Raw genomic sequence first — 12,452 nt, 5'->3', positions numbered from 1 at the left:
TGTCTAGGATTTGCTGATGTGATTTGATGGGGGAGTCCAAGAGTGAATGGTCAAGAAAGAATTCTTGAGACAAAAGTTTTTGGTGCAAAAAGGTCATTTTATTAAAGCACAGCGACAGGACCCAGGGGCACAAAGAGCTGTATTAGGATTATGAGGAGCTATTGATTATATACTTTTAAGTTGGGAGGGGTGGAAGGAAGTTTCCAAAAGGATTTTCATATGTTAAAGAAGACTTAAAGCATCCTAGAGGCCTAGCTATTGTCAAGCTAAGGTGGTTTTTTCCTCTAGCAAAGTATTAACGTTAAGATTGGGAGCTCCTGGAGGAATGTCACACTCTACCTGTCCCAAGTATCTGTCAATGGGCTAGAGTTAAAAGGTAATTTTTATCTACCTTTCCTTTTGCCTTTGTTCTCTACATCATTTGCTATGTACCAGGCACTGTTTCTAAATGTTCTGTGTATGTTCAAACTTGTCATTCTCAGGACAACCTAGTGAAATTATTACTATTACTATTATGTAATATTACTATTATGTAATATTACTATTACTAATAGTAATAGCAATATTATATAATAGTATATTATTATTATATAATAGTAATATTATATAATATTATTATTATTATCCCACAGAGAAATTAGATCATTTGCTTAAGGTCACACAGCTAGGAAGTCAAAGAGCCAAAATACTCATTAAAGCCTTGTTTTTAGGGCTAAAAGATGGAAACAGCCTAGGTGCCAATACTATAGAGCAACAAAATTTGATACAACCATAGAGAGGAATATCCTGCAACCAAAAATGTGTTATTTGGTTATTTAAAGAAATGAGAAAATTCTCATGTTTAAAAAACAGAAAAAACTATATATGTCCCAATTTTGTTAAAAAGATATGCATAAGAAAAGAGGGAAAATAATTTGGGCAGGCTCAGTCTGATGCAGAAAATGTTGGGGTTCGGATCCAACAAGCCAAGAAAGAACTCTTCTTTTTTTTTTTTAAATGCGAGAAGCTTTTTTTTTTTTTTTTTTTGAGAGAGAGAATGAGAGACAGCACGAGAGGGAAGAGGGCAGAGGGAGAAGCAGACCCCCTGCTGAGCAGGGAGCCCGATGCGGGACTCGATCCCGGGACTCCAGGATCATGACCTGAGCCGAAAGCAGTCGCTTAACCAACTGAGCCACCCAGGCACCTGCCAAGAAAGAACTCTTGGTGATGTCTTCAGTGAAGAAAGGACAGGACCTGTGGTCAGGAAGAGCTGCACTGGGGTTGTGATGGTGACTGATTATATACTTTCAAGTTGGGAGAGGGTTAGGGATAGTTGTAAGTCCCTAAGGAATTTTAGGAGCAAGGTTTCCAGGACCTTGAGGGGGCTAGCTATTGTTAGGAAAAGGTCATTCATTACTATCTAGTAAAACCCTGGTCGTGAGACCCTTCAGATGTAGATCAGTGGGCCATATGCTTGGAGGATGATTGCTAACATGTATCTTGGCAGGGGTAGAGATAAAGGGAGTTTCCAAAGGAATTTTTTTTTTTTTTTAAAGATTTTTATTTATTTATTTGACAGAGACACAGTGAGAGAGGGAACACAAGCAGGGGGAGTGGCAGAGGGAGAAGCAGGCTTCCCGCTGAGCAAGGAGCCCGATGTGGGGCTTGATCCCAGGTTCCTGGGATCATGACCTGAGCCAAAGGCAGACGCTTAACGACTGAGTCACCCAGGCGCCCCTAAAGGAATTTTCTTTTAGAGAGGAGGTGGGGAGGGGCAGAAGGAGAGGGTGGGAAAGAATCCCAAGCCAGCCCCACACCCAGCACAGGGGGGCTTGATCTCACAAACCTGAGATCATCACCTGAGCCAAAATCAAGACTCAAGACACTTAACCTACTGAGCCACACCAGGTGTTCCTCCAAAGGAATTTTTATATGTTAAAGAAAACTTACAGGATCTTTGGGTGCCAGGATAAGGGTAAGCTAAGATTGCCTTTTGCCCTTAGCAGAGTATCAACATGGAGGCAGCTGAGCTCCCAGAGGAAGGTCACTCTGTTTCAAGACCTTGTCAATGGGCTATGGCCAGTAAGGAAATTTAATTTTTTCATTTGCCTTTGTTTCCCACATAAAGTAAAACATCCCAACTCTTCGTTTCAGGGTTATGAGTTCAAGTCCCACACTGGGTGTAGAGATTACATAAAAAAAATAAAATCAGGGCGCCTGGGTGGCTCAATTGGTTAAGCGACTGCCTTCGGCTCGGGTCATGATCCTGGAGACCCAGGATCAAGTCCCGCATCGGGCTCCTGTCTCAGCGGGGAGTCTGCTTCTCCCTCTGACCCTCCCCCCTCTCATGCTCTCTCTCAAATAAATAAATAAAGTCTTTAAAAAAATTAAAAAAAATCAATAAAAATTCTGGTCTTACCCACTATATTTAAAAAAAAAAGGAAAAAGGGAAAAGAATTTGTTACTAGTAGTTATATCTTTGGCTGGTAGCATTACAGATGATTTTTATTTTCTTTTTCATATTCTGTGTTTTCCTAATTTTCTATGATAAGCATGAATTGCTTTTAAATTACTTTAAAATATTAAAATATTCCACCTACTAGAATTTTAAGAAACAAACGAACAAAGGCAGGAAAAAAAAGAGACAAACCAAAAAAGAGACTCTTAACTGGAGAACAGATGGTTACCAGAGGGGAGGTGGAAGGGGGGGGAGGGGTGAAATAGGTGAAGAGGATTAAGATTACATTTACTTTGATGAGCACTGTGTAATATACATAATTGTTGAATCACTATATTATACACCTGAAACTAAGATAACATTCTGTATGTTAAGTACACTAGAATTTAAAAAAAAAACCTCCACCTACCAGTAGACTAGATTCTAAAAAATTTATACATTTCTCCCCACATTTAAGTTCTAGAGAAATATGCATACTCTAGATTTGGGTGAAATATATTAATGATGCTATTGCCAGATACTGTGGAAATTCTTTCTTATAATTGGACTTATTTAAAATTTGTTCTAATTCCTGTCTAGTTATGTGGTTGTGTTAAAATTTACCTGAACATTCAGTAATGTATAATAAATTATGTGTAGGGGCGCTGGGTGGCTCAGTCAGTTGAGCGTCTGCCTTCGGCTCAGGTCATGATCTCAGGGTCCCGGGATCGAACCCCACATCAGGCTCCCTGCTCAGCAGGGAGTCTGCTTCTCCCTCTCCCTCTGCAGTTCTCCCTGCTTGTGCCCTCTCACAGTCTGTCAGATAAATAAAATCTTTAAAAAAATATATGTAATAACCTAATAAAATCATTATGAAACTTGAGAATGACCTTATGAGTATTAAACATGAATGGTTATTAATTCTAATTATCTTTAACTTATAATGGTTTGATCATTGGTAACCCCTCTGAAGATTTCTGGGCTTCTTTCTTCCTTAATCTTTCTGGGACCATGTGATCCTGCTCTACCCATATCCATGTCTGTCTCCTCATCTCCTCGTCTCCATCTGCACTCCCAGTTCAGCACTTCACCTCTCATCCAAGTCAGCAGTAGGAATTAAGCATAAAACCAAGGAAGAAGGCTACAGAGAATCAGCAACATAATTTGAGTTGGAAATTTTTCTGAAAATAGACTGGCAGTCTGCAGATTTGCACAGATTGCTGCATTTATTAGACTGTGATATGCATCATTTTGAAATGGATAAAATTATGAGAAAAATGTTCAAAGCGCAAGAACATTGGGTAAACATAGCAATTTCCTCCCACTCCCTGAAACGAAGATAGCAAAAACTGGAGGAAAGAAAAAAATCATTTTTGTCTCTTGGATGCCTTGGGAGTAGTCTTAAGTCAGTCCTTACTAGCCATGAATCCAGTGTAAATGCAGAAATATAGGCAGGAATGAAGTAGCTAATAGCCAAGAGTTCTAGGTCTTGAGTTTTCAAAGAAGGAATGACCAGCATTTCTTCTACCCACCTTTTTCTTTTCTGTTTTTTTTTTTTTTTTTAAGGGGTGCCTGGGTGGCTCAGTCGTTAAGTGTCTGCCTTCGGCTCAGGTCATGATCCCAGGGTCCTGGGATTGGCCGCATCGGGCTCCTCGCTTGGTGGGGAGCCTGCTTCTCCCTCTCCTTTTCCCTCTGCCTGCCGCTCGGCCTGCTTGTGCTCTCTCTGTCAGATAAATAAAATCTTCTTTAAAAGAAGATTTTTTTTTTTTAATTTATTTGAGAGAGAGAGAGAACATGATGGGGGGGAGGGGCTGAGGGGGAGGGGAAGATCATGACCTGAGCCAAAGGCAGACACTTAACCGACTGAGCCACCCAGGCGCCCCTCCAGCCACCTGTTTCAAAGCAGGTGATACTATTTCCCTGGAAGGGAGACAGTTGTTTTCTGACTTGGTTCTTGTTCTCTTGCATCTTGAAACCACCATCTCATGAAAATGTGTGACACTGAGTTGTGCTTTTGTTTGTTGAGGGATAACGTATGTACAATAAAGTGCACTTATCATAAGTGGACAACTTGATAAATATGTATGCTTAGCTCCCTTGACACAAAGCTGTTATCTTTTCAGCTCTCAGGCTTGACAACCAATGTTGTGGACATTATTTTGGCTCATCACTTTGGTCAGGTAAGTGCCTGTTCCAACCAGGACAGCTGTTTGTTGGCTTGCAGCAAAACCTTATTTACCTCAGGAAAGAGGGGGTACCTTAGAATTCACCTAATCCTCGTGGGTGCCACTTCCAGCGCAGAGTGTGATGCATGTGGCCCAGCAAAGGCCAATCTTAGGGGAGAGGCATTAACTCAGTGCCCCATGGCTCTTGGGCATTTGAAGAGATCCCCTCCCCCACCACCTGTTTCCTGTCAGCAGCTTTCTGTCTGTTAATGTTTGACAACATCACGTGCCTCACCAAACATCTTCAGAGCCATAATGAAGTCTGGGAAAGGCTTCACAGAAATAGAAATTTCAGAGAAAAAAGAAGCCAAAAGAAATATCAATGCTTAAAGAACCTTAGAGATTCTTTAATTAGAGATTATTTTGTTCATTCCCATGTTTTACTGGTAAGGAGATTGAAGTCTATAGAGGAAATGACAGATATGGATAATTGCTGGGTGGGAGAGGAAACCCCAGTCCTCTTTTCAGAGGGAAGAGTGAGTTGGATAACAAGATTCTGAATGAGCTGATAAGTATCATTTTTTGTAAGAGTTGGGGAAGGATTGCTGTCGATTCTTCTTTAAATGTTTGGTAGAATACACAGTGACACCATCTGGGCCAAAGCTTTTCTTTGTGGATATTTTTTATGTTACTAATTTAATGTCTTTACTTATTAAAGATCTATGCAAAATTTTCTATTTCTTGAGATGCTTTAGGTGGTTTGTATCTTTCTAGAAATTTGTCCATTTCATCTCAGTTACCCAGTTTGTTGGCATAAATTATTCACAATATTCCTTTATAATTTTTTTTATTTCTGTAAAGTTGAAAACACTATCTTCTCCTTCCTCCCTGTTTTTAGTAACTTGAATCTTACCTCTTTTTCTTTGGCCGTCTAGCTAACCAGTTGTTGGCTTTATTAGGGTTTTTTTCCTGTTCTTTTTAAATCCTCTATTTCAGGGGCTCCTGGGTGGCTCAGTCATTAAGTGTCTGCCTTCGGCTCAGGTCATGATCTCAGGGTCCTGGGATCGAGCCCCGTGTCGGGCTCCCTGCTCCGCGGGAAGCCTGGCTTCTCCCTCTCGCACTTCCTCTGCCTGTGTTCCCTTTCTCACGGTCTCTGTCAAATAAATAAATAAAAATCTTAAAAAAAAATAAAATAAATTCTCTATTTCATTTATTTCCACTCTAATTGTTATTATTCCCCTCTTTCTGCTTGCTTTAAGTTTCCTCTTGTTTTTCTAGTTTCTTTCTGTTATTTAAGCAGGCTCCACCACGCCCAGCACAGAGCCCAACGTAGGGCTCTAACTCATGACCCTGATACGAAGACCTGAGCCGAGATCAAGAGTCAGGTGCTGGGGCGCGTGGGTGGCTCAGATGGTTGGGCGTCTGCCTTCGGCTCAGGTCGTGGTCCTGGGGTCCTGGGATCGAGTCCCACATCAGGCTCCTGACTCAGCGGGGAGTCTGCTTCTCCCTCTCCCTCTGCCTCTCCCCCTGCTCATTCTCTCTCTCTCTATCTCTGTGTCTCAAATGAATAAATAAAATCTTTAAAAAAAGTCAGGTGCTTAAACAACTGAGCCACCCAGGTGCCCCTTCTTTTTCTGGTTTCTTAAGGTGGAAGGCTAGATGTGGATTTGAGATCAAGACTTTTTTTCATATAGGCATTTATAGCCATAAATTTCCCTCTCAATACCACGTTAGCTGCAGTGCATAAGTTCTGACAGTTTCATTTATCTCAAAAGTATTTTCTAATTTCCTGTGATTCCTTAATCCATTAGTTACTTAGGAATATTTTATTCAATTTCCCAGATTTCCTTCTGTTATTGATTTCTAATTTCATTCCATTTTGATCAGAGGATATACTTAACATTTCATTCCTTTTTGAATGTATTAAGATTTATTTTATGTCCTAGCATATGGTCCTAACATATGGCCTCTCTGTTCTGTGTACGCATTAGAAGGATTTGTATTCATTCTGTAGCCATTAAGTGGAGTATACTCTGGGTGTCTTGTCAGGTCTGGTGGTTTACAGTGTTGTTCAGTTCTTCTCTTTCCTTGTGATCTTCTGCCTCATTATTCATACATAAATGAAAGTGAGGTATTACAGTTACCAACTATTACTGTTGCATTTTCTATTTCTCCCTTCAATTATCTGTTTTTGCTTTGTGTATTATGATTGTCTTCCTGATGTTACATTTTTATTTAACAACTTGAAACTAACCTTTTTCTCTTAGCCCCATCTTTACCCTCTGCTTGCAGAGAGAATTGGTGCCTAAAAATCTTGAGCCTTTCCAGGCTACTTGGTACATGTTCATGGATTTCTTTCACCCTCTCCACTGCCAGCCTAGCATAGCAGCCTTACTGAATCTGCTAAGTGAATGATTATAGTTTTTCTTCTGCTTTCCCACTTTCAAAATGTTATTGCTGTTGTTACTTTTCCTGTTGCCTTTGTCCTTATGAATTTATGACTTACAAAGAAAAATTTTTGCTGTTATTTTTATGAATTTTCTGGAAGGAGTTAAAGTTGTGTTTTAATCCATCATTTTTAATTGAAAGTCTCAAAGACTGTTATCTTTTCACGTGTGCTGGGTAGAGTGGGTACTCTCCTAAAGACATAGCATGCTTGGTTTTGACTGTAGACTTTAAAAACCAGTTCGCAAAATTTACACAATTCCATGCTAAATGCTGTGGAAGAGACAAAAGTATGTAAGATACAGCCCTATTCTCTGGGGGTTCACTCCGTAGGGAGATATTCTATATAGCAATAACTATTGTAGCACAAGTAAAAAGGGATAAGTAATAAGAACTGCCCTTCATTGAACACCTACAAATTTCAGACAGAGGTTTTATGTATATTAAACTAATAATCTCATAGTAGGAATTGTATTATTCCCACTTTACAGATGAAGAATGAATTGGTTTCCAGCTAATAACATATCGAGGGAAGAGATTTTAAGCCACATTTGTGCCTAAATCTGAAGCTTTCCTCTTTCTACCATGCCAGGGTGCCTTAGGGCAGACACCATGAGGGGCCTAGAGGAATTCAAAGGCCGGAGAGATTTATTTCTGGTTTGGGGATCAGGGAAGGGCTTCAGTGTAGAGGAGGTATCCCAGCTGGGCCTTGAAGGAGAAATAAAATTTGACATTTTAGATTTGGGGAGGAATGAGGAGTAGTTTGCTCAAAAACAAAGAAAGGCTTCCTTTCCATTTTGTTGTCAACTTAGAACTACTCTTAAAAATATAAAGTCTTGGGGCTCCTGGCTGACTCAGTCGAAAGAATATAACTCTTGATCTCGGGGTTGTGAGTTTGAGCCCCACATTGGATATAGAGATCACTTAAATAAATAAACTTTTAGAAAAATAAAATTTAAGCAAGCAAATGTGTATATTGCTTCTAATATTTTGAAATGGAAACAAATAAGGTTTGGTTTGGTTTGGTTTTTATTTTTTATTTTTTTACAAATAAGGTTTTGAAACATGAATCATCTCATCTTCACCAATAAGAAAAAACAACCATAGCGATATCCTCTTTTTTATCAAATTTGCAAAAATTAAAAAGAATGGCCATTTGTATTAATAAGGTTGTGGAGACACAAGTAGTATAAATAAAGAAGGCAGCTCCATATTTCCTGATAAGTAATGATCTCTAATACTTTAAGGGGAGAAGCAAAGTGTAGAACATAAGTATGTCTAGCAGACCACAATTTGTGTTTGTTTTTTAAAGATTTTATTTATTTATTTGACAGAGCACAAGTATGCAGAGGGGCAGGCAGAGGGAGAGGGAGAGGGAGAAGCAGGTTCTCCACCGAGCAGGGAGCCCAACGTGGGGCTCGATCCCAGCACCCTGGGATCATGACCTGAGCCGAAGTCAGCCACTTAACCGACTGAGCCACCCAGGCACCCCAACAATTTGTGTTTTTTATTTTTTATTTTTATTTTTTCTAAGATTTTATTTGAGGTAGAGAGAGAGAGAGATCCTGAGCAGGGGGGCAGAGGGAGAGGAAGAAGCAGACTCCCCACTTAGCAGGGAGCCCGATGTGGGGCTCGATTCCAGGACCCTGGGATCATGACCTGAGCTGAAAGGCAGACGCTTAACCGGCTGAACCACCCAGGCGCCCCAATTTGTGTTTAAAAAAAAAAAAAAGTGGGGAGTGGGAAGGCAATTTATACATAACAGCTTTACCTAAGAAGTTCCATTAGCACTTAAGCCAGTTTTACCCCTTTTGTACCATTATCATTTCTTCCCTCTTTTATCTCAGACTTTGCTGCTCAGGTTCCTCTCCAGACCTCGAAGGGAGAGCTGGCTACATATTTCATCTCTGATTACTGTGTGCTTCATTTGTTGTTTACTTTTTTTTTTAGTAAAGGTTTTATTTATTTATTTGACAGAGAGAGACACAGCTAGAGAAAGAACACAAGCAGGGGGAGTGGGAGAGGGAGAAGCAGGCTTCCCGCTGAGCAGGGAGCCCGACGTGGGGCTCGATCCCAGGACCCCGGGATCATGACCTGAGCCGAAGGCAGATGCTTAACGACTGAGACACCCAGGCGCCCCTCTTGTTTACTTTTCTTATTATAATTTCTTTCCCATTTACCATATTTCCTCAGAGTGATTGTAGTGCCCTTTAGTTTCAGGTAGACTGTGATCCATTTGGTCAGTTTCCAACTGTATTCTTGGCTCACTTTACTTATATGGTAGTAAGAATGCAAACAGATATTCTCCTTATCTATATTTCTCTATGAGGTTTGATGGTAACCTTTACACACTGCCTTGGATTAACTGGCTCTCTGCCTATCCCTGATCCATTTCTTTCCTCCAAAGCAAGCATTTTCCCTTCTGCTTGAAACTGCTTTTTGGGTGTGTGTGCGCTTGTGTACTGTGTACATGTATGTTCATATATGTTTATGTACACAAGAACCTGGTAACTGTTCTGATGACCTGAGAAGGCCAGCAAGAGAGGGACCATTGGACAGTGGGTGGTGGGGGAGGAAGACTCACTTCACTGTATAAACCGTTGGTTTCTCTCATATTTTATACCTTTAATAGTAATAGCAGTAAGATTAAATAAATGATAAATTGACTTAATAAAATATAAATGGAATGTAATCTATAATTTATAGCTATTACTGATAATATATAAATAAGAGATATACTGATTATATCAGTACAGATAAGTTATATAGATTTATGGCTATTAAGAAGAATGTTACCTTGCCTTTTTTCTAAATTTTAGAATTTTTAAAGTAGTCTCTACACCCAGCGTGGGGATTGAACTCACAACCCTGAGATCAAGAGTTGTTTGCTGTACCCACTGAGCCAGCCTGGTGCCCCGCCTTCCATTTATTTTACACTTAACAGTTCATATAACTTTTCTTATCTAATCTTTAAGACAGCCTTGTCAGGGGCGCTTGGCTGGTTCAGTCTGTAGAGCATGCGACTCTTGATCTCAGGCTTGTGAGTTCAAGCTCTACATTCGGTGTAGAGCCTACTTTAAAAATAAATAAAGAAAACAGCCTTGTCAGGTATCTGGTTATTATCTTCATGTTTTATGAGGAATGGCAGAACATGCAAGAAACACAAACTAGGGTTCTGAATAGTTAGGTGACCTGAGTTCTACCGCTAGTGCTTGAATCCAAGTCCAGTGCAGTTTCTGGGTGCTACCAGGTAAGAAGGAAATTCAGAGAAATCTCCAAGTTTTTACATTTGGCCTGGAGTTGGTGACCAGCCTTTGCCATAATAGATTCTTTGCACCCTCATCCGACACAGAATATGGCACTGAACCCGTCTACTGCAGATAAAGACTTCAGCCATTCAGCCTACCAGTACCAGGGTAGGCCCTGGGCTCCGCCTCATTTCCCATCTTGAGCAGAGAGATTTAGCTTTGGGCATTGAGAGTGCAAACCAAACAACATAGACTTGTACTGTAGCTCACATGTTTACCTTGTGTCTCTTTTCAATTGTTCTAGGAAGAGTTGCAGGCCAACTTGGACCTGATTCAAACCTACAGGCTGCATATTGCCCAGGATATCAACCAAGAAAACCTGCAGCTCTTCCTGGGTTCTTATAACGGGTACAGTCGTTTACTATTCTCCTATTCCTCCACCTAAATGTAAACTAGGTCCAAAAAGATAACGGACATTTGAGGGAAGAGGGACAGGGGAAATAAACTACTTCTTTCAGTGCTGTGTCATGAGATTGCTTTCATGCTGTTCCACCACAGTAAAGGAGGAAGGGCTGTCAGACAGATAGGAAGACAGGTTTCAAGGAAAATGAATGGGGGCACCTGGCTGGCTCAATTGGTAGAGGGTGCAACTTGATTTTGGGGTCATGAATTCAAGTTCCATGTTGGGTGTAGAGATTACTTTAAAAAAAAAAGAGGAAAAAGAAAAATGAACGCTGTTTGGGGCACATTCAAATACCATTTGTAGTTTTAAGATGTTTTGAGATTAAAAAAGTACCTAAGTTACGTAGACACACACAAAAACATCCACGTAATGTGAGGCAGGACAGAAAAATACATGGAGAAGAGGCAAAGAATAGAAGTCTTAGGCCTCGATTCAGGTTCTCTTCGCTGACGTCTTGTCATCAGGCAGAAGTAACACATGGACACTAGTAAATTCTCTTTTGTTTGTGTACATTCCAAAACCTACTGTCATGTCTCCCTCAGTCACTGAGAGAGTTGGATTCTTATCTTGGGACCAGTTTTTCCAAGGTTAAACATATTCACTCCTCCTAGCTTTCTGAGTACATGGGAAAAGATTGAGAAAATGGGTCAGCTGTAACTTATCCAGAGATTTTGAACCTGGTCTCTCCAACTCCTTTCTCTGTATAACAGAGCCTGCTTATTTTCAGTTGAAATCAGAAAGGTTTATTAAGTACTGCACTAAACTATGTTAATTACAAGTTTTCCCCCCAAAAAGTTCCCCTTCTCTTAAGGAATTTATTCCCATAAACTAGTTGGAAAATTAAACACTACAACTTGAGCATTTCAGTAGCATTGCTGTTGAGTTTTGAAGTTGCTTCTAAACTTCTGCATCCCATTGTACCCCTCAGGGTTGAGCCAGAAACCTTGTTCCTGCTCTGTACCACTCAGGATGCTACTAAAATGGCTACTCATGAACGAAGTGCACAAGGGCCCCTTCCCTCATCAGGTGTGAAGGAAAGATAGTTTCAAATTCCTTGATACATTTTGGTCTTCATAACCAGGAAATCATCTGAGTTGCCATGATTTTACCTGAAAGGGGTATTGATTGTTTCCTTTTTTTTCTAGACGGAGAGACCTAGATATTGAAAGACCCTTGCTGGGCCAAAATGATAACAAATCGAAGACATTAAAGTAAGTCCCTCAGTTTCCTTAGTAAGTTACTAAATATCTTTGCCTTTCATAAACTAATGCAGTATTCAGGGGAATATAGGTGCTGTTTGCAGAATGTCACCTCTTCATTTTGCCTTTCCCCAGGTGTTCTACTCTATTGGTGGTAGGGGACAGTTCACCTGCAGTTGAGGCTGTGGTAAGTATGTCCTGATGTTGTGAAGATAAATGAGATTAAATGCAATAAAATATATACAGCATGGGGCGCCTGGGTGGCTCAGTCGTTGAGCGTCTGCCTTCGGCTCAGGTCATGATCCCAGGGTCCTGGGATTGAGCCCCGCATCGGGATCCCTGCTCCGCGGGAAGCCTGCTGCTTCCTCTCCCACTCCCCCTGCTTGTGTTCCCTCTTTCGCTGTGTCTCTCTGTCAAATAAATAAAATCTTCCAAAAAAAAAAGAAAAATGTATACAGCACCCTGCTGGCACACTAGAAACAGTTGGTAAATAGTCGTCTTTGTTATTTCTGATTA

The 12,452-nt window shown here is 40.5% G+C and overlaps 1 protein-coding gene across 4 annotated transcripts in view; it reads left to right on the top strand.

Annotated features, from left to right (window-relative positions):
* The window catches only part of NDRG3 (NDRG family member 3), a 74,817-nt gene that overhangs the window by 50,311 nt on the left and 12,054 nt on the right, over nt 1-12,452 (top strand). For all 4 annotated transcript variants that reach the window (XM_035006260.1, XM_035006258.1, XM_035006259.1 and 1 more), the window contains 4 exons: nt 4,540-4,596; nt 10,579-10,682; nt 11,883-11,948; nt 12,072-12,123. In XM_035006260.1, the coding sequence (XP_034862151.1) occupies nt 4,540-4,596; nt 10,579-10,682; nt 11,883-11,948; nt 12,072-12,123 (279 nt within the window). The remainder of the gene's footprint in view (nt 1-4,539; nt 4,597-10,578; nt 10,683-11,882; nt 11,949-12,071; nt 12,124-12,452) is intronic.

Source organism: Mirounga leonina, unplaced genomic scaffold (genome assembly GCF_011800145.1).
Source record: "Mirounga leonina isolate KUSES-001 unplaced genomic scaffold, KU_Mleo_1.0 Mir_150, whole genome shotgun sequence".
NCBI classification, from domain to species: Eukaryota; Metazoa; Chordata; class Mammalia; order Carnivora; family Phocidae; genus Mirounga; species Mirounga leonina.
Note: the sequence above shows the minus strand (reverse complement) of the source record. Positions and strands in the feature narration are given on the sequence as shown.